This window comes from Stomoxys calcitrans, chromosome 3, assembly GCF_963082655.1.
Source record: "Stomoxys calcitrans chromosome 3, idStoCalc2.1, whole genome shotgun sequence".
NCBI classification, from domain to species: domain Eukaryota; kingdom Metazoa; phylum Arthropoda; class Insecta; order Diptera; family Muscidae; genus Stomoxys; species Stomoxys calcitrans.
In genome coordinates, this window is record NC_081554.1 from 173,790,907 (window position 1) to 173,812,352 (window position 21,446).

At 40.0% G+C, this 21,446-nt stretch overlaps 1 protein-coding gene across 1 annotated transcript; it reads left to right on the forward strand.

Moving 5' to 3' along the window:
- Window positions 1-1,770: 1,770 nt before the first annotated feature.
- LOC106083037 (protein takeout) lies at window positions 1,771-15,809 on the forward strand. The gene is made up of 6 exons (XM_013245853.2): window positions 1,771-1,788; window positions 1,854-1,956; window positions 7,836-7,928; window positions 8,050-8,203; window positions 8,282-8,415; window positions 15,429-15,809. Exons 2-6 carry the CDS (start codon window positions 1,872-1,874, stop codon window positions 15,758-15,760), a joined length of 798 nt encoding a protein of 265 aa, XP_013101307.2. The 5' UTR covers window positions 1,771-1,788; window positions 1,854-1,871; the 3' UTR covers window positions 15,761-15,809.
- The last annotated feature ends 5,637 nt before the right edge of the window (window positions 15,810-21,446 follow it).

Genomic DNA, 21,446 nt, shown 5'->3' on the forward strand with positions numbered 1-21,446 from the left:
CCGATATCTTTATTCTTACGACCGCTGTCGTCTATCCATAGACGTTAAGACGATCAAGGACATGGTTAGAATGTCAAGAGGATCAAGAAAATATATACTTTATGGGGTCCCGGACCAAAATTTCGGAGTGTGACAGCCGGAATGGCAAGATTAGTATACTCTCCCATCCAAAAGTGGGATCTCAAAGAATTTTGAATTTTAGAGTTGTACGATTTTTTAGATTCCCTTTAAGGAGTTACAAACATTTTAAGTTAATTAAAACAAACTGATTTATTAACAAATAAGACAAGAGTTTGATGATGATGGCAGAGTAGTCATCTTCGTAGTTAGTAGTGTCTGCAAGTCGTATTGATGTTAAAATAGTTATTTTTATACCCTCCACCATAAGATGGGGGTATACTAATTTCGTCATTCTGTTTGTAACTACTCGAAATATTCGTCTGAGACCCCATAAAGTATATATATTCTTGATCGTCGCGACATTTTATGTCGATCTAGCCATGTCCGTCCGTCTGTCTGTCGAAAGCACGCAAACTTCCGAAGGAGTAAAGCTAGCCGCTTGAAATTTTGCACAAATACTTCTTATTAGTGTAGGTCGGTTGGTATTGTAAATGGGCCATATCGGTCCATGTTTTGATATAGCTGCCATATAAACCGATCTTGGGTCTTGACTTCTTGAGCCTCTAGAGTGCGCAATTCTTATCCGATTGGAATGAAATTTTGCACGACGTGTTTTGTTATGATATCCAACAACTGTGCCAAGTATAGTTCAAATCGGTTCATAACCTGATATAGCTGCCATATAAACCGATCTTGGGTCTTGACTTCTTGAGCCTCTAGAGGGCACAATTCTTATCCGATTTGAATGAATTTTTGCACGAAGTATTTCGATATGATATCCAACAACTGTGCCAAGTATGGTTGAAATCGGTCCATAACCTGATATAGCTGTCATATAAACCGATCTGGGACCTGGATCTGGAATCTTCTTGAGCTTCTAGAGGGCGCAATTCCTATCCGATTTAGCTGAAATTTTGCATGACGTATTTTATTTTTACTTTCAACAACTGTGTGAAATAAGGTTCAAATCGGTTCATAACCTGATATAGCTGCCATATAAACCGATCTGGGATCTTGACTTCTTGACCCCTAGAGGTCGCAATTATTATCCGATATGCCTTAAATTTTGTATGACGGATCCTCTCATGACCATCAACAAACGTGTTTATTATGGTCTGAATCGGTCTATAGCCCGATACAGATCCCATATAAATCGTTCTCTCTATTTTAATTCGTGAGCCCCAATGGGCCCAATTCTTATACGAATTGGCTGAAATTTTACACAGGTCTCCAACATATAATTTAACTGTGGTCCGAACCGGACCGTATCTTGATATCGTTTTAATAGCAGAGCAACTCTTTTCTTATATCCTTTTTTGCCTAAGAAGAGATGCCGGGAAAAGAACTCGACAAATGCGATCCATGGTGGAGGGTATATAAGATTCGGCCCGGCCGAACTTATTACGCTTTTACTTGTTATTCTTTTAATAGGGCATTTACCATTCGACCAGACTCTAAACACCTCTCGGTCTTACTGGTTTCTTTGAATGGCGCCATGTATTGATCATGATCTCTAAATAGTTGTGACGATATTGGGTAAACAAGTTTTTGTTTATTTTCTGTTGACATTGTTTTGATTGAATTTGGATTATTACAAACCTATTTTAAATCTGATAGGAGATCATCATATTTTCAACAGTTTACAAAGATTCTTTCTTGCGTTCGGTTGTACGGTTCGCTACACACCAAAAGAAAAAAAACAAACATTTTTGAAACAAAAGTTCTTATTTTAGATATCAAAGTGCTCTACAATGAAGATACAGTTTATTTTAATCGTTTTGACCTTATCATGGGTGAATATTGAGGCTGAAGCTGGAAAATTTCTTAGCGAGAAACGTAAGTTTTGTTTTGAGTGGCGTTTGAGAGGAGTGATAAGTGAAGTTGGAAATTTTGTTATAAAAAAAGGATGATTATTTTAGAATTGATGCAAATTTTAAAGGACTTTAGTTGAACTTTTTGTGGAATTTATAATAAAATTTTTAATAATTGTCTAAAATAATGTGAATAATTTTTTTTTTTATTTTATATTTTTAATTATTTTAATTGGTGTTTGTAAATAATGGCAACAATTTCAAGGACGTTTTTAAAATTGGTACAAGTTTTAAAGGACTTTAGTTTGAACTTTTTGTGGAATTAAAATTTTTTTTTATTGTTGTATAAATTCATGTGAATATTTTTTTAATTATTTTTTTCACTATTTTTGATTTTTGAAATTTGTGTTCTTAGTGAATGGCACCAACTTCAAGGCCGTTCTTTACCCTAATTAGTGGAAACACGTTTGCAATTACTGGAGCGAAAAATAATTATCATATAGTGGGCAAAACAAAGAATCTGAAAATTTTTTGATAACCACAAGATGTGACAAAAATTTAAAATTTTATTTTTAGAGATAAAGTGCGAAATTCTTTAACTCTCCATAAACGGGCAATAATTATTTTTTTTTATATAAAAAATTGCTGGAATTAAGTAATGGAGTAAGGAATTTTTCCAAAAAAAAAGAACAGAAAATGCAACCAACGATTTTTTTTAATTTGAAAAATGATTCCAAAAAATACAAGCAAAAGTGTTGTAAGTTCGGCCTGGCCGAATCTCTACCACCGCATTTGTCAAATTTTTAACCTGGTATCTCCATATAGGCAAATAAAGGATAATGGTTAAGAATTGCTATGCTATTGGAGCTGTATCAGGTTATGAATCGATATCGGCCATACATGGCTTGGAAGTTGGAGACCATAGTAGATGCCATTGGGCGAAATTTCAACCAAATCGGAGAAGAATTGGGCCTTATAAGGGGTTCAAGAAGTAAAATCGAAATATCGGTTTCAATGGGAGCTATACCAGCTTTTAAACCGATTCAGACCATACTTGGCACGTATCTTAGAGGTCACAGATGAAGTCACTGTGTAATACTTCAGCTAAATCGAATAAAAACAAATAAAAATGCGTTAAGTTCGGCCGGGCCGATCTTTGGATACTCACCACCTCGGGTATATATGTAAACCACCTTTCGTCATAATCCGTTGAAAATGCATACCTTATGTCCCATAGCATCTATATCGAAATATGTTCCGTTTTGGACCAAGGACTAATAAGTACAAGTCATTGTTCAATAGTGTATAATAAAATATTGGTCTTTTTGCTTGCTATATTTTAAAAATAAACCGATCTGAATCATATACGACACGTATGTCGAAATGCCTAACATAAGTCACTGTGTAAAATTTCAGTGAAATCGCATAATAAATGCGCCTTTTATGTGGCCAAGACTTTAAATCGAGATATCGGTCTATATACCAGTTATATCCAAATCTGGACCGATTTGGGGCAAGTTTCAGAAAAATGTCGAAGAGCCTTACACAACTCACTGTCCCAAATTTCGGCGACATATTTGCGCCTTATATGGGCCCAAAACCTTAAATCGAGAGATCGGTCTATATGGCAGCTATATCTGTGCCATATTGCACAAGTATGTCGAGCGGCCCAACGCAACTCACAGTCCCAAATTTCAGCAAAATCGGATAATAAATGTGGCTTTGATGGGCCTAAGACCCTAAATCAACGGATCGGTCTATATGGCAGCTATAACCAAATCGGGACCGATCTGGGCCGAATTGAATATAGATGTCGAAGGGCTCAACACAACTCACTGTCCCAAATTTAAACAAAATCGGATAATAAATGTGGCTTGTATGGGTCTAAGACCCTAAATCGACGAATCGGTCTATGTGGGGGCTATATCTAGATATAGTCCGATATAACCCATCTTCGAACTTAACCTGCCTATGGACAAAAAAAGAATCTGTGCAAAATTTCAGCTCAATATCTCCATTTTTAAAGACTGTAGCGTGATTTCAACTGACAGATGGACGGACATGGCTAGATGGTCTTAGATTTTTACGCTTTATAGGGTCGGAAATGGATATTTCGATGTGTTGCAAACGGAATGACAAAATGAATATACCCCTATCCTTCGGTGGTGGGTATAATTTCGCCCTCTAGATGGACAAGCAATATAATTGGGAGATCGGTTTACATGGGAGCTATATCAGATTTTAGACCAATTCAGATCATACTTGGCACATCTGTCAGATGTGATAGAAAACGTCATGGTTCAAGAGTTTAGGCAAATCGGATAAGAACTGTGCTTTCTAGAGGCTCAAGAAATACAATCGGGAGATCGATTTATATGGGAGCTACATATATCTAAATATGGACCAATATGTCCCATTTACAATACCAACCGACCTAAACTAATAGGATTTATTTGTGGGAAATTTCAAGCGTCTAGCTTACTCATTCGTAAGCTAGCGTGTTTTCCACAGACAGAGAGATAACCTGAAACAGCTCCCATAAAAACCGATTTCCCAATTTTACTTCTTGAGCCCCAATAGGGCTACCCTGACATTTTTCACAATGACTTCCACTATGATCTCCATCATTCAAACCAAGTATGGCCCGAATCGGTTCATAATTTGATACAACCAGCGTTACCGTTCCAAGTATAAAGCGTAATTTTGATTCCTTTTTGAAACGTTGAACCTTTTTGTGACCCTTCATGAACGATCATGGCAATATGGGACTCAAATGAAAGGTATTCGGGAGTAGATTAGCAACATGGTCTGGAAGGAGCAATTGCCTATATAATTTGTGGATATTGGACTCTTTCCCTTACTCCAAAACCACCACCCAAAAATAAAAGTGGACCAATCGAGACAATATGAGACTCAAATGAAAGGTATTCGGGAGCGGAGTACGAATTTGGTATTAAAAATTGGACGATCATTACAATATAAGACTCAAAAAAAAAAAATATAAAAGTATTCCTAACCGTTTTGCTAGGTTTGGAAGGAACAATGGGCTAGATAATATTTTTATGTCGGAAAAGGGCGGACCCTGCCCCTAACTCAAAATCACCACTCAAAAGTAATAGCTAACCGATGGGGACATTATGGGACTCAAACGAAAGTTATTTTGAAGCAGGTTACGAAACATTTATCATAAAAAGGGTTCAGATTACAGGTGGGCCGCCCCACCCCAAAAAACACCCAATGGTCTATCCGCTTAGTCCACTCTTGGCATACTTTTCCAACATTTGGGTCGGTATCTCACGAATAAATGCTTCAATGTTGTCTTCCAATGCGTCAATTGAAGCGGGCTTGTCTGTATAGACATGAGCTTTAACATAGCCGAGCACAAAATTGTCTAAAGGCATGCAATCGCACTGTCTAGACGGCCAATTGATCGGTCCCGAACATGAAATAGAATGCTCACCTATCTTGCCTCTCAACAAGTCCATTGTTATGCGTGCTGTGTGGCATGTGGCACCGTCTTGTTGAAACCACATGTAATGCAAGTTAAGCTCTTGCATTTTGGGCAAAAAAGGTTGGATATCATGATAGCGCTCACCATTAACAGTTACGTTACGATTCGCATCATCTTTGATGAAGCACGGTCCAATGATGCCACCAACCCATAAACCTCACCAAACTGTGACTTTGGCGGCTACGGTACGGCTAATCGGTACGAATGTCTTGACTATACTCGGTACGAATATCTAGGACGCAATTTATAGCGCCTAATTTCAACAAAATCGGTAAATAAATTCAATTCTTATTGGGTCTAAAACCTTAAGTCGGGAGATCGGTATATGTGGCAGCTATGACAGCTATATCCAAATATAAACCGATCTAAATCATATAGAGCTTAACACAGCCTACCGTGTCAAATTTCAGCAAAATCGAGTAACAAACATGTTTTTTATTGTCCCAATAACTTAAATCGGGTGATCGGTACATATGGCGGCTATATCCAAATGTTGCCCCATCTTGACCATACTCGGTATGAATGTCGAATGCCCCAACGCAGCTCATTGTGCCAAATTTCAGCTAAATTGGTTAATAAATTCACCTTTAATGGGTCTAAAACCTTAAATCTGAAGGTCAGTATATATGGCAGCTATATCCAAATGTGAACCGATCTGGGCCGTATTGAACAGATATTTCAAGGAACCTAACACAACTCGCTACACCACATTTCAGCGAAATCAAAAACTAAATGCGCCTTTTATAGGCCCAAGGCTCTAAATCGAGAGATCGGTCCATGTGGCAGCTTTATCTAAATCTGGACAGACCTGGACCATATTAAACAAAAATGTCGTGAAGTCTAACACAACTCATTGTTCCAAATTGCAGCGAAGTCGGATAATAAATGTAGCTTTAAAGGACCTAAAACCTTAAATCGCAGATCGGTTTATATGGGGTCCGATATAGTCCATTTTCGAACTTAACCTGCCTATGGACAAAAAAAAAAAAAAATCTGTGCAAACTTTCAGCGCATTATCGTTATTTTAAAAGATTGTAGCGTGTTTTTAACAGACGGATGAGTTGTGTTAGGCCAGTCGACATCATTCTGCAATACGGCTCAGATCGGTCCAGATTTGGATATAGCTGCCATATAGACCGACCTCTCGATTTAAGGTCTTGGGCCTATAAAAGACGCATTAATTTTTCGATTTTGCTGAAATTTGGGACAGTGACTTTTGGTAGGCTCATCGACATCCTTCTTCAATTTGGCTCAGATCGGTCCAGATTTGGATATAGCTGCCATTTAGACCGATATCTCGATTTGAGGTTGTGAGGCCATAAAACTCGCATTTATTGTCCGATTTTGCAAAAATTTAAAACAATGAGTTATTTTAGGCCCATCGACACCCTTCTTCAATTTGGCTCAGATCGGTCTAGATTTGGATATAGCTGCCATATAGACCAATCTGCCGATTTAGGGTCTTAGGCCCATAAAAGGCAAATTTATTATCCGATTTTGCTGAAATTTGGGACAATGAATTGTGTTAGGCTAGTCGACATCATTCTGTTGTTTGGCCCAGATCGGTTCAGATTTGGATATAGCTGCCATATAGACCGATCTCTTGATTTAAGGTTTTGGGACCATAAAAGGCGCATTTATTAGCCGATTTCGCTGAAATTTGGGACAGTGGGTTTCGTTAGGTTCTTCAAAATTTTTCTGCAACTTGGTCCAAATCGGTCCAGATTTGGATATTGCTGCCATATAGACCGATATCTCGATTTAAGGTTGTGGGGCCATATAAAGCACATTTATTGTCCGATTTCACCGAAATTCGGGACAAAGAGTTAAGTTAAGCCCCTCAGATATATATCTGCTATGGGACATAAGGTATGAGTTTTTCACCGGATTTTGACGAAAGGTGATTTACGTATATACCCGAGGTGGTGGGTATCCAAAGTTCGGCGCGGCCGAATTTAACTCCTTTTTACTTGTTTTTATTTCCTTTTAGAATAGAAAAGGTCCCGCTGGTGATATTTGTGAGGCATTTAGCTATCTAAAATGTTTTAACATTTTTGCAGAATGTCATTGGGTTAAATGTTACAGCACCCATTGATGTTATATAAGTCTCCATTGTTCCCCTATGGGATTCTCGCATTGGTTAAGACTTTGAGTCAAGATTAACTTAATCACAACAACAGGTTTAAAAGAATACCTTATATGGCATGGCAAAACAGCGGCGTAATTTATCTAAATAGCCTACCTAGTCAAGTTCCTTAACATTATTTAAGAACATTTATTGGGAATTTCCTCCTTAGTATAACATAAATTTAAAAATTTATTTTGTATTAAATCTTTACCTACGTCATTGGATTTTATTCATTGTTTTTAAAATATTTTTTTCTTATTTGCAGCAAATTTCTTGAATCCCTGCAGTGTGAGAGGTGCCGGTTTTAAGAATTGTTTTGTCAACAATATGGACGGCATACTAAATGAATGGAGAACAGGTAACGACCAAAAGACAATGAAGATGGAATGTCGTTATTGGCCATTTCGAAATGGAATAAAGTCATATTTATTGCCAAATGTTTCTTTGTTATAGAATTTCTTAATTTTTTCGCTTTTAAGGTGTACCCGGTTTAGATTCAATTGGCGCCATCGATCCCATGGACATAAACCACATCTCCATTGATGGTGATCCTCAAAGTCCAATGGGTATTAATTTGAAACTGGATGATGTCAAATTGAGTGGCATAAGTGGGGCGAGATGCAGTGAAGCCAGGTTGGCATTGATTTTAAAAATAAAAGCTGTTCGAATGTTTCTTATGACTTTATTTTGTTTGTTTTTGCGAATGTTTAGCTTCAGCACAGATCCCTTGGGCATGAGTGCCCTCTTCGATTTATCGAAAATTACCATGAAGGGTGAATATAACATTAGCGGTCATATTTTGGAAATGCCATTGGAAGGAAATGGTCAGGCAGTGATTAGTGTGGGTAAGTGATATTCCACGAATGTTGGTTATTAATAAGTAGAAGAGCTTTAAGTTCGGCTGGAAAGACATTGAACCATGAATATATATTTTACCATCTTCTTCACCGAAAGACGGACAAAAAAAAAAAATGGAATTAAAAGTTGTGCCCAAGTACCCAGTGGGTCGCCCCATCCGCAAAACTCCATCAAAATGGGCACATTCAACTGTAAGGACAAAATGGGACCCAAATGAAAGGTATTCGGTGGAAGATTACGAATATGGTCTGGAAATAACAATCTTATGTATAAAATTAGCCGAACCGGGTCCGCTTCGCTGCGCCTTCTTTAACTCTCTATCGAATTCGTGCCATTGTAGCCTATGACTCTAAACGCGTTCTAATCCTGGCGAGAACATCGGACAAAGTGGTGTTTATCCCCTCCTAATGTTGGCGACATTTGCGAAGTACAATGCCATGCATGGAGATTAAAAAAAAAGAGACTCGGGTATTAAAAAGATTCCTTATCATTGAGTTTAAACTTGAATCGGAAAGCACTCATTGATGTGTTAGAATTTTCCCCTTCTCGATTCCTGGTGGTAATGTTCTCATTAGGAAAGAAATGGCACCTCAGACATTTCGACTCAAATATAGATATCTAATTCGTGCTGCACTTCCAAATCCCTTTAATTTGAGCCCAATATTCGATGGCCGGTAAATATGAATTGTTTGGGAGGTTTTTTGGGGCGGCCACCGACACTTAGCACTGAAAAAAGATATCAAATTCGTTCTTTATTCCCAAAGGAAATGAAATCCAGTTAAGGGGGTTGCTTTAAGGCGTACCCCAAAGCACTTGGCTCTAAAACAGGATATCAAATTCGTTTTCTACCCTCAAATACCTTTCATTTCAGTCCCATATTGTCATAATAGGTCGTCAAATAACCCATTTGACGTATCTTTAGGAGAAAAATCGCCACCTAGACTTGAACGCAAATTTTAATCTCATAATCGCAATCTACTCCCTAATACCTTTCATATGAGTCCCATGTAGCCATGGTAGGCTAATATGCCTATTTGGGGGTGGGTGACCACCCATTACATGGACCTAATATTTTATGCCATATTTGTAATCTACTGACGAATACTTTTCATTTGAATCCCGTATTGACATGAACTTCGAATATATCTGTTTAGAGATTTTGGGGTTGGGGGGTCTGCTGGGTACTTGGACCAAAGTTTTAATACCATATTCGTTTTCTGGTCTCCAATAGCTTTCATTTGATACCCTTCTTGTGCCCATCGGACCACTTTCGAATATGGGTGGCGTTTTTGGGGTAAGGGGGAGGGTCCGCCTCCACCCAATATCTAAATATTATATAGCCAATGTGTCCTTCCAGACAAACGTACACAATCTATGAAAGTTTTAAGAAAATCGATTCAGCCAAGTATCATATAGTCGTAATGGGTCTAATGGCGTTTTTGAGGAGTGGTGTGACCCTCTATTGAAATGAAGGTCCAATATGTCTGTTTTAGGAGAGGTTTGGGTAGTTAAATTCAAATTTTAATACCTTATTCGTATTCTACTCTCCAATACCTTTCATTTCATACCTATATTGTCCCGATCGGTCCACTTTTGATTTTGGGTTGTGTTTTTGACGTAAGGGGAGGATCCGTCCCCCTTTCGATACCGAAAAATTATGTAGCCTATGTTTCCTTCCAGACCAACCTACACAATATGCAAAAATTTCGAAAAAATCGGGTCCCATATATCCATGATTGGCTAATGTGCCAATTTCGGGCGTTTTTGTGGGGGTGGGGTGACTCCCCTATACTTCGACATGAATTTGTATGCCAGATTCGGTATCTACTCCCGCATACTTTTCATTTGATACCCATATTGTCCTTATCGGTTCACTTTTGATTTTGGTGTAACGGTGGAGGGTCCGCCCCCTTCCGATATCAATAAATTATAAAGCCTATTTCTACTTGCTGACCATGTTCGTAATCTCCTCCCGAATACCTTTCATTTGAGCCCCATATTGTTATGATTGTCAAATAAATCTATTTTAAGGGGTTTTGGGGCTGGGGCGGCCCCCCAGGTACTTGGACCCAACTTTTATTATTCGTACTCTACTCTTGAATACTTTTCATTTGAATCCCATATTGTCCCGATCGGTCCAATTTTATATTTGGGCAGTACTTTTGGGGTAAAGGGGAGGGTCCGTCCCCCCTCCCGATATCAAAAATTATATAAGTACAAGTCATTGTATAATTGTGTATAAAACAAGTAAAAAGGCGTTAAGTTCGGCCGGGCCGAACTTTAGATACCCACCACCTCGGGTATATATGTAAACCACCTTTCATCAAAATTCGGTGAAAATTTCATACCTTATACTCATATACCTCATACCGATCTGAACTATATACGACGCGGATGTCGAAAAGCCGAACATAAGTCACTGTGTCAAATTTCATTGAAATCGGATTATAAATGCACCTTTTATGGGGCCAAGACTTTAAATCGAGATATCGGTCTACATGGCAGCTATATCCAAATCTGGACCGATTTGGGCCAAGTTGCATAAACATCGAAGAGCCTAACACTAAGCACTGTCCCAAATTTCGGCGAAATCGGACAATAAATGCCTCTTTTATGGGCCCTAAACCTTAAATCCAGAGATCGGTCTATATGGCAGCTATATTCAAATCTGGACTGATCTAGGCAAAATTGAAGAAGGACGTCGAAGAGCCTAACCAAACTCACTGTCTCAAATTTCAGCGACTTCGGACAATAAATGCGTCTTTTATGGCCCCAAAACCTAAAACCTAGATATCGGTCTATATGGCAGCTATATCCAAATTTGGACTGATATGTGCGATATTGCAGAAGTATGTCAAGGGGCTTAACTTAACTCACTGTTCCAAATTTCGGGGACATCGGGCAATAAATGAGCATTTTTGGGCCCAAAACCATAAATCAAGAAATCGGTCTATATGGCAGCTATATCCAAATTTGAACCGATCTGGACCAAATTGAAGAAATATGTCAAAGGGCCTAACACATCTCACTGTCCCAAATTTCAGCAAAATCGGATAATGAATGTGGCTATTATGGACCTTACACCATAAATCGGAGGATCGATCTATATGGCAGCTATATCCAAATCAGGACCGATCTGAGCCAAATTAACGAAGGATGTCGATGGGCCTTACACAATTCACTGCCCCGAATTTCATTCAAATCGGATAATAAATGTGGCTTTTATGGGCCTAAGACCCTAAACCGGAGAATCGGTCTATATGGCAGCTATATCCAAATCTGAACCAATCTGGACCAAATTAAAGAAACATGTCAAAGGGCCTAAGACAACTCACTATCCCAAATTTCAGCGAAATCGGACCATAAATGTGGCTTTTATGGGCTTTAGACCCTAAATCGGAGGATCGGTCTATATGGCAGGTATATCCAAATCTAGACCAATCTGAGCCAAATTGACAAAGGATGTCGAAGGGCCTAACACAACTCACTGTCCCAAATTTCAACAAAATCGGATAATAAATGTGGCTTTTATGGGCCTAAGACCCTAAATCGGCGGATCGGTCTATATGGGAGCTATATGAAGATATAGTCCGATATAGCCCATCTTCGAACTTAACCTGCTTATGGACAAAAAAAGAATCTGTGCAAAATTTCAGCTCAATATCTCTATTTTTAAAGACTGTAGCGTGATTTCAACAGACAGACGGACAGACGGACGGACATGTCTAGATCGTCTTAGATTTTTACGCTGATCAAGATTATATATACTTTATAGGGTCGGAAATGGATATTTCGATGTGTTGCAAACGGAATGACAAAATGAATATACCCCCATCCTTCGGTGGTGGGTATAAAAATACTGGTATTTTTAGTAGTTATATCTAAATATAAACCGATCTGAACCATATACGATGCAGATGTCGAAAAGCCTAACATAAATCATAAAGAAGTCAAACCGGGAGATCGGTTTATATGGGAGCTTTATCAGGTTATTGATCGATTTATACGGTACTAAACACAGTTGTTGGACGACATTACGCTTAAGAAGTCAAACCGGGAGATCAGCTTATATGGGAGCTATATACAAATGTGCAAAATTTCAAGCAGCTAGCTTTACCCGTTCGACCGGTATCGTGATTTCGACAGACGGGCGGACGGACATGGCAAGATCGACTATGTTGAGACGATCGAGGATGTTGAGACGATCAAGAAAATATAAGTACTTTATGGGGTCCTAGAACAATATTTGGAGGTGTTACAAACGGAACGGGACGGAACGACTAAATTAGTATACCCCCGTCCTATGGTAGTGGGTATAAAAAGATTCTCGCTTTTTAGTACCCTGGGAAGATCAGTAAGCCCTTTCTCAATGGAGACTCCTCCTATGGAGGGAGCGAGTCAAATTCGGAACTGGTACGAAAGAATCGTGAGTCGGAGAGCGGCTTCCAAAAGGCATCTTGCAGCTCACAAAGGTGACGATCTTCATCAAAGGATGGTTCAGGAAATTGGAGACAGAAAACATGCTGAAAGTCTTAAGTAAGCATAACAAAGGTTTGGTCGGGGAGACATGGGTGATCTTCCACAGTAGGGAGAAGGAGGAAGGACACTCCTTGTGGTGGGGCTTTACCAAGTCTCCATGACCAGTTTGGTTAAGACTAAAGGGAAGAATAGGATATGCAATGATCTTAATATTATGAGATCAGGCAGTGCAGTGACAGGAGTTTCAATACAGCCTAACAAACAGGGGACCGAGAACGAGACCGTCACCGACTTTCTCAATATTGGCAAGATTAGGATAGGTAAAGATCCTTATATTAAAACATTAGGCAATGCAGGGACCGGAGACTCAATACAGCCTTACGAACAGAGAGCTGACCATGAAACCATGACCGACTTTCTCAAGATTCGAAAGGTCTATCTGGTCCGATTCTCATTGGTCCACCTTTGTTGCCATCTCTCGAATCATCATCATTAGTCTCCTCTCGTACGGCCCGCGTATGATCCCTTTGAATCTCACCCTGTCCTCTCTGGGTTTCGCACTTCGTGGCGCAGATCCTGGCACGCGCCCTGGCCTGTAGGTCTATCAGAACAATCTCAAAGGCTGTGGGCTACGCCACTATCCTGTAGTATGGTATGACCCGCCGCCGTCTCTGTACCGATAGCCCTTCTATCGGTGCGCTCGTCATTCTGTCTGTATTGATTGGCTCCATCTTTCGCTCCCATAGAGGAAGATGGTACTATATGACTTCATTAAAAATCTGCATCTGCTCGGGTGGTAATCCCCTCCTGATGGATGGTATGACCCTAAGAGCCGCCGTCCTCTGTACCGATAGCAGGGATTGCGCTCGTCATGCTGTCTGTAGTGTTTGGCCCCATCTTTCGCTCCCATAGGGGAAGATGGTACTGTATGACTTCATTAAAAATCTGCATCTACTCGGGTGGTAATCCCCTCCTAATGCTGGCGACATTTGTGAGGTACTGTACCATTAGACAGCCATGTAAAAACTTTTCCACAAAGAGGTGTGGCACTGTATCACACTCGGACTCGGTTTTAAAAAAGAGGTCCCTTATCATTGAGCTTAAACTTGAATCGGACAGCACTCCTTGATATGTGAGAAGTTTGCCCCGGTTCCTAAATGGAATGTTCATGGGCAAATTTGCATTTTGCCCGATCGGAAGAGGCCCAGCTATTTTTGCCATCAGTCAACTGAGTTGCACAGTTATGCTCGCGGCCTTTGTTGTCGAGTGCCGGATTTGCTCTGCATAGGTCAGCTTGTTATCCAGTCGTATCCCGCGGCCTTTGCTCCCGAGTTCTGGATTTCCTCTGCATAGGTCAGCTTGGAATCTAGTAGTATCCCGGGGCCTTTACTCTCGAGTGCCGGATTTGCTTTGCATAGGTCAACTTGATACCCAGTCGTATCCCTAGATATTTGACCATACTCTTGGTCTGCACCAATATGCCGTTTCCGCGCATATCCACTTCCACTGGAATATAATTTCTTGTTAGGAGTAGCCACTCCGTCTTCTGCATCGCAAGTTGCAAGCTGTGGGGGTTCAGCCAGTACTTCGCCCTAAGCATCACCTGCGGTAGTATGCGCTCTGCACGTTTCGTGTTTCTTGTCGTGATGATTGCAGTAATGTCGTCAACATATCCTACTAGAAAAGTTCCGTCTGGCATTTCTGTGAGCAGTATTCCACATAACTGGCATTCCAAAGATCCGGTGCAAGTATGGAGCCCCGCTACTGATATGGCCTCATATTCACTCGTTCCATCCTGAGAGTTATATTTTTCCCATAGATTGGCCTTCTACTGTTGTCAGCATATCCTACTGGATAGGTTCCGTCTGGCATTTCCGTGAGCAGTATTCCACATAACTGGCATTCCCAAGATCCGGTCCAAGTATGAAGCATTGCGCCGCTACCCATGGCAGCCGGTTGTACGTACCGGATTGACCCGATGGAGTTATCCATCGGCAAGGGCTGCCGCCTCAGTGTACAACACACTGCTACAACAACAACTGATATGACCTCATATTCACTCGTTCCATCCCGAGAGTTATAGATCTCCCATTGGTCTTCTACAGCGCCTAGAAGCTTAAATTTTCGGCTGACTTGGCCGAAATTTGGTATGTGGGTAAAATAATGCCTTTGAACTAAATTTATTTTGTGTGCATTTTTAACAGAATCCATGGTGGTGGGTTCTCAAGATTCGGTCTGGCCGAACCTAGCACGTTTTTACTTTTTTTTAGTTTCTCCCTTTAAAGTGAAGCTGTGAAAAGAACTTCATAAACGTGGTCCATGGTGAAGGGTATATAAGTTTCGACCAGGTCGGACTTAGCAAGATTTTACTTATTCCATTTCATTTTTCGAGTTTCTATTTATTTTTTTTTCTGTATTCATAAGCGATTATTTTATTAATCCGGTGTCCCTCTCAATCACAAAATTCCTTCTCTTTTATATATCACCACTAACGCCCTATCTTTCATTTTCTCTCTTTCAGATAAAATTGTGGTAGAACTTAAAATCCGTTTCATCAGACGTCAAGAAAAAGACAATCTATTCTTGGATGTGGAACGTCTGCGTCTGGATATACATGAACTATCTGGTCTTAATTTAAAATTCGATAATCTCTTCAATGGCAATTCAGCTCAATCGACTGCTGCGCATAAAGTTTTAAATGAAAATTCCTCCACCATCTTTAAGGTCTTTAGACCCAGTCTCAATGGTGCCATGGGAAGACTGATGAAAGAGTATTGGTCCAAAATATTTGCCTACATTCCGGCTACATATGCCTTTTCAGATTTGCCAAGTGTTAATGCGAGAAGAGGGTAATCAAATACCGATTAGAAGATTGTGATTTTATATTAGAAATTTAGAATATATATATGTATATGGTATTATTTATGTATTTTTTTAGAATTTATATGTTGTTATATGATTTTTATTGAAATAAAAAAAAACAAATAATGTATATAAAATAAAGATTTTTGTATAAATTTGTTGGATGATTTACTGACAAAACAATTAACTTTTTGCCACTTGACTCACTGGTAAATTCTTCAAAATCAGCTGTTTTCCTTTATAACATCAGCTGATTTCGATGCATTGTCAACCGAATCAATGACAGACTTAACATCCAATTGTCTGAAGTTGGAAATGATTTTTATACCCACCACCGAAGGATGGAGGCATATTCATTTTGTCATTCCGTTTGCAGCACATCGAAATATCCATTTCCGACCCTATAAAGTATATATATTTTTAATCAGCATAAAAATCTACCGATCTAGACATGTCCGTCCGTCTGTCTGTTGAAATCACGCTACATTCTTTAAAAATAGAGATATTGAGCTGAAACTTTGCACAGATTCTTTTCTTTGTCCACAAGCAGGTTAAGTTCGAAGATGGGCTATACCGGACTAAATCTTCATATAGCCCCCATATATTGGGTTACCCAAAAAGTAATTGCGGATTTTTCATATAGTCGGCGTTGCCAAATTTTTTCACAGCTTGTGACTCTGTAATTGCATTCTTTCTTCTGTCAGTTATCAGCTGTTACTTTTAGCTTGCTTTAGAAAAAAAGTGTAAAAAAACTATATTTGATTAAAGTTCATTCAAGCTTTATTAAAAATACATTTACTTTTTCAAAAATCCGCAATTACTTTTTGGGCAACCCAATAGACCGATCCTCCGATTTAGGGTCTTAGGCCAATAAAAGCCACATTTTTTATCCGATTTTGCTGAAATTTGGGACAGTGAGTTGTGTTAGGCCCTTCGACAGCCTCCGCGAATTCGGCTCAGATCGGTTCAGATTTGGACATAGCTGCCATATAGACCGATCCTACGATTTAGGGTCTTAGGCCCATAAAAGCCACATTTATTATCCGATTTTGCTGAAATTTGAGACGGTGAGTTGTGTTAGGCCCTTCAACATCCTTCGTCAATTTTGCCCAGATCGGTTCAGATTTGGTTATAGCTGCCATATAGACCGATCCTCCGATTTAGGGTCTTAGGCCAATAAAAGCCACATTTATTATCCGATTTTGCTGAAATTTGGAACAGTGAGTTGTCTTAGGCCCTTCGCCATCTCTCTTAATTTGGCCCAGATCGGTTCAGATTTGGATATAGCTGCCATATAGACCGATCCTCCGATTTGGGGTGTTAGACCCATAAAAGCCACATTTATTATCCAATTTTGCTGAAATTTGGGACAGTGAGTTGTCTTAGGCCCTTCGCCATCTCTCTTCAAGTTGGCCATGATCGGTTCAGATTTGGATATAGCTGCCATTTAGACCGATTCTCCGTTTTAGGGTCTTAGGCCCATAAAAGCCACATTTATTATCCGATTTTGATGAAATTTGAAACAGCGAGTTGTGTTAGACCCTTCGCCATCTCTCTTCAAGTTGGCCATGATCGGTTCAGATTTGGATATAGCTGCCATATAGACCGATTTCGCGATTTAAGGTTTTGGGTCCATAAAAGGCTCATTTATTATCCGATGTCGCCGAAATTTGGGACAGTGGGTTAAGTTAAGCTCCTTGACATACTTGTGCAACATGGCACAGATCGGTCCAGATTTGGATATAGCTGCCATATAGACCGATCCTCCGTTTTGGGGTCTTAGACCCATAAAAGCCACATTTATTATCCAATTTTGCTGATATTTGGGACAGTGAGTTGTCTTATGCCCTTCGCCATCTCTCTTCAAGTTGGCCATGATCGGTTTAGATTTGGATATAGCTGTCATATAGACCGATTTCGCGATTTAAAGTTTTGGGTCCATAAAAGGCGCATTTATTATCCGATGTCGCCGAAATTTGGGAGAGTGAGTTAAGTTAAGCCCCTTGAGATACTTCTGCTACATAGCACAGATCGGTACAGATTTGGATATAGCTGCCATATAGACTGATCTCTCGGTTTAAGGTTTTGGAGCCATAAAATGCGCATTCATTGTCCGATGTCGCTAAAATTTGAGACAGTGAGTTAGGTTAGGCTTTTCGATGTCCTTCTTTAATCTGGCCCAGATCGGTTCAGATTTGAATAGCTGTCATATAGACCGATCTCTCGATTTAAGGTTTTGGGCCCATAAAAAGCGCATTTATTGTGCGATTTCGCCGAAATTTGGACCAGTGCTTTGTATTAGGCTCTTCGACATTTTCCTGCAACTTGACCTAAATCGGTCCAGATTTGGATATAGCTGCCATGTAGACCGATATCTCGATTTAAAGTCTTGGCCCAATAAAATGCGCATTTATAATCCGATTTCACTGAAATTTGACACAATGGCTTATGTTAGGCTTTTCGACATCCATGTCGTATATGGTTCAGATCGGTTTATTTTTAGATATAGCTGATATACTTATTAGTAGCTGGTCCAAATAGGAACATATTTCGATAAAACTGCTATGGGACATAAGGTATGCAATTTTCAACGGATTTTTTTTTAGCTCAATGGTAAGGGACCTACTTTTGGCAGCCTAGCTCTAACATGGTGCCTCACAAATCTTACCAGTTATGGAAAAATTTTCGATGAAATTCCCTAAATGAGCCAGCCTACGCGATTTTATTTCATTAACCTGCTAAAATTCAATTTAAAATAAATGCGATTCAGCCTGATCATTCGAATGCTGCAAATGGTTTACATTGAATGGCTTATGTAAGCATTCCAAAGGCCTATGGTTTTGGGTCAAACTTTTTTTCTCTCCAAATACAATATACTACATATGTAACTGCATTCATAGGTTAAATAATTTATGCATTGTATTTTCTGCATAATGAAATATTGTGCGAATTTCATTATTTTAAAATGGTGCCTGCGTTTTGCTTGCATTGAGCCGGATGCCATCGAGTATTTGTTTCATTTAATATGTATTGCGGTAGCTTGCAACATTCATATTCATGAAATTATGCTATAAACTTATTATAATTACATTTACATAGCAATTGGTGGGAGGGTTGGACTGATGCACTTTGCAGGTGAAGGTATAGTTGTAATCTGCCATCAGTCTCACTTGGGCATTTAAGATACCACAGGAGCGAGAACCGACTCCTACATGTACTAATTTTTTTTTAAATTAACTTAAAATGCTTGGACCTCCTTTGTAAGGTTTCTACTCACCAGTTTCATGGAAAGATTACAAAATATCTTTGAAATCTAAAAGATGTAGGTCCACACGTTGCAACGTTATCCAAAGCTTTAACTATCACTGAGGTATTGATGTGTATGAAGGCAATGCGACTGGGGTGTATTGCTTATGTTCCATGGATCTATCGATAGCCCTCACAACTTCGTGTCTTTAGAGTGTGCCTTTTGTTTGGAATGTTCGTTAGTATAAGTGTCCATGTCCTGTCGAGGATAGTTAGACATGTTACATGTTCATCATTACGGTATCTATTTCAAAATTAACTTAAAACGCTTGCTTTATTCTGTTGAATAACCAGATCTAGGAACTCCGTGATCAAGGTGGAATGTGTCCAGAGGGATCTGGGTTTGAGTCGAGTGGGTCTGGCTAAACAGTTAAACAGGTGACATGTGTCGTATGGTCCCAGGTCACAATCGGGACACATATCCTGCACGTTGGTATCAATTCTAGCTCTGTAGGAGTTGAGGCGACTGAATTCCCCGGATCGTAATTGAGCAAGAGCAACAGTGGTTTACCGGAGGAGGTCAAGTTGCAATGGGAGGAGGTTGTTCTCCAAGGATCACATATACCCTATTGCTATTCACGGCATCTGTTCTGTGTCTGCATGAATGTTGTCTAGATCCTTTGGATATGCCGCTTGATTTAGTGATTCCACAGGATAATGATTTGGATGGTTCCTGCGTTAACAGCCCAGAAGATATTGCTTAATTAGCATGTAGTTATGTCCACATGAACACTGAGGAGACAGCCCGTCGCAATTGAACGAGCGGCATTCTGACAGATCTGAATATTATTCCACTGCGTGTCACATAGCTTATGAGATCACACTGGCGCTGCGTAACTTACCACAGAACGGCCAATTGCTTTGTACGTGTTCAACAAGGTATCTTTGTCAGCATCTCAAAGGCTGCCAGCAAGTGACATGACGACCTTGTTTCTACTTTTGACTTTATCCCAAACTGCTGTTGCATGTGGGGGGAGCGTGTAAGAGCTGTTAAATGTGGCAGCAAGTATTTTGGGACACTTGATGGTCGGCATCGTTGCTCCATCGACTATCACATTCAGCGCATTATTCACCTCACGCATATTTGTAGTGAAGAATGTGGCTAAAGATTTGGTGGCAGATATCCTTAAATCTCTTGTCCCGAAATAAGCGGCAATTTCGTTGTGGTAGACGTTTAACCTGCCGCAGATGTCATCAATGGGTGGGGGGCCTAATGCCACAATCGTACAATCGTCCGCATATGATACTATCTCTATGCCGTCTGGGGGCGGTGGAAAGGTGGATAGGTAGAGGTTAAATAGTGACGGAGATATCAACCCGCCTTGGAGAACTGTTTCACTCTATGGTGTTTCGATTTCTTGTCCATAAATTCCACAAATGACTGGCGCCCACATAGATAATTCGCGACCCAACGTTTCAGGCCTGGCTGGAGGGACGTGTTGGCGATGTCCTCAAATACTTTGGCATGGCTGACTGTGTCGATTGGTCCAATGCCACGAGGACCGTCCTATCACATGGCATGTGTTGATTGAAGATGTTGTTGTGCTCTGCAGTCATCGGTGAATAAAAATTTTCCAACAATGTTCGGGAGGGGTAGTCCCTCAAGCGTCTTGACTACTGGTGAGAGAAAGGAAATCGGTCTGTACGACTCCCCCTTACCAGGATATTTTGCAGGCTTCAGGAGCGGGATCACTCTGCCCATTCTCCAGTTATTGGGTACTATAAGAGTGTTCGAAGATAGGTGGAGAACAGTTGTAAGGTACTCGACTCCAGATAGATCCTGCACGGAAAGGTGTATCACGAAGGCCAAGCCCCTACCTTCATTCCATAAGCAATCTTTACATAGCACAGTGTATTCGTGGCAACTGAGAATGCTGCAAGTGTTGATCAGCTTTGTCACCTGGATTGGTGCAACCAATATTTTCTTTCGACTCATTAAATTAACTATCTCGTTCATCTGGCCTCGGAGTCCTTTGCATATCAAATGCAAGAATGATACACTTCCCGGAACTGGCTCGTCAATTTTGGGGCTGGGGTGTAGCTGTCGCATATATTGCCGCACGACGAGGACGCCGAATTTTAGTGGATTTTTATGGCCGAATCTCTTTTAAAATTAACTTAAAATACTTGCACCTCCTTGGCGAGGTTTCTGTCTATTTATCAAGCATGGATTTCCAGAGATTTCAAATTATCTTCAAATCTCCAACCGCAAAGTTAACTAAAACATTAACTATCTCCGAGGTATTGTGACCAGTAGCGGTCATCCCTCGAGTGACCGTTTGCCTCTTGGCTTTAGATGTTGCTTCAATAACTTTCTTGCTCTGTGGACCTAAAAAGATGTGTTAGCATAGGAACACCTCATGGAGGTGTC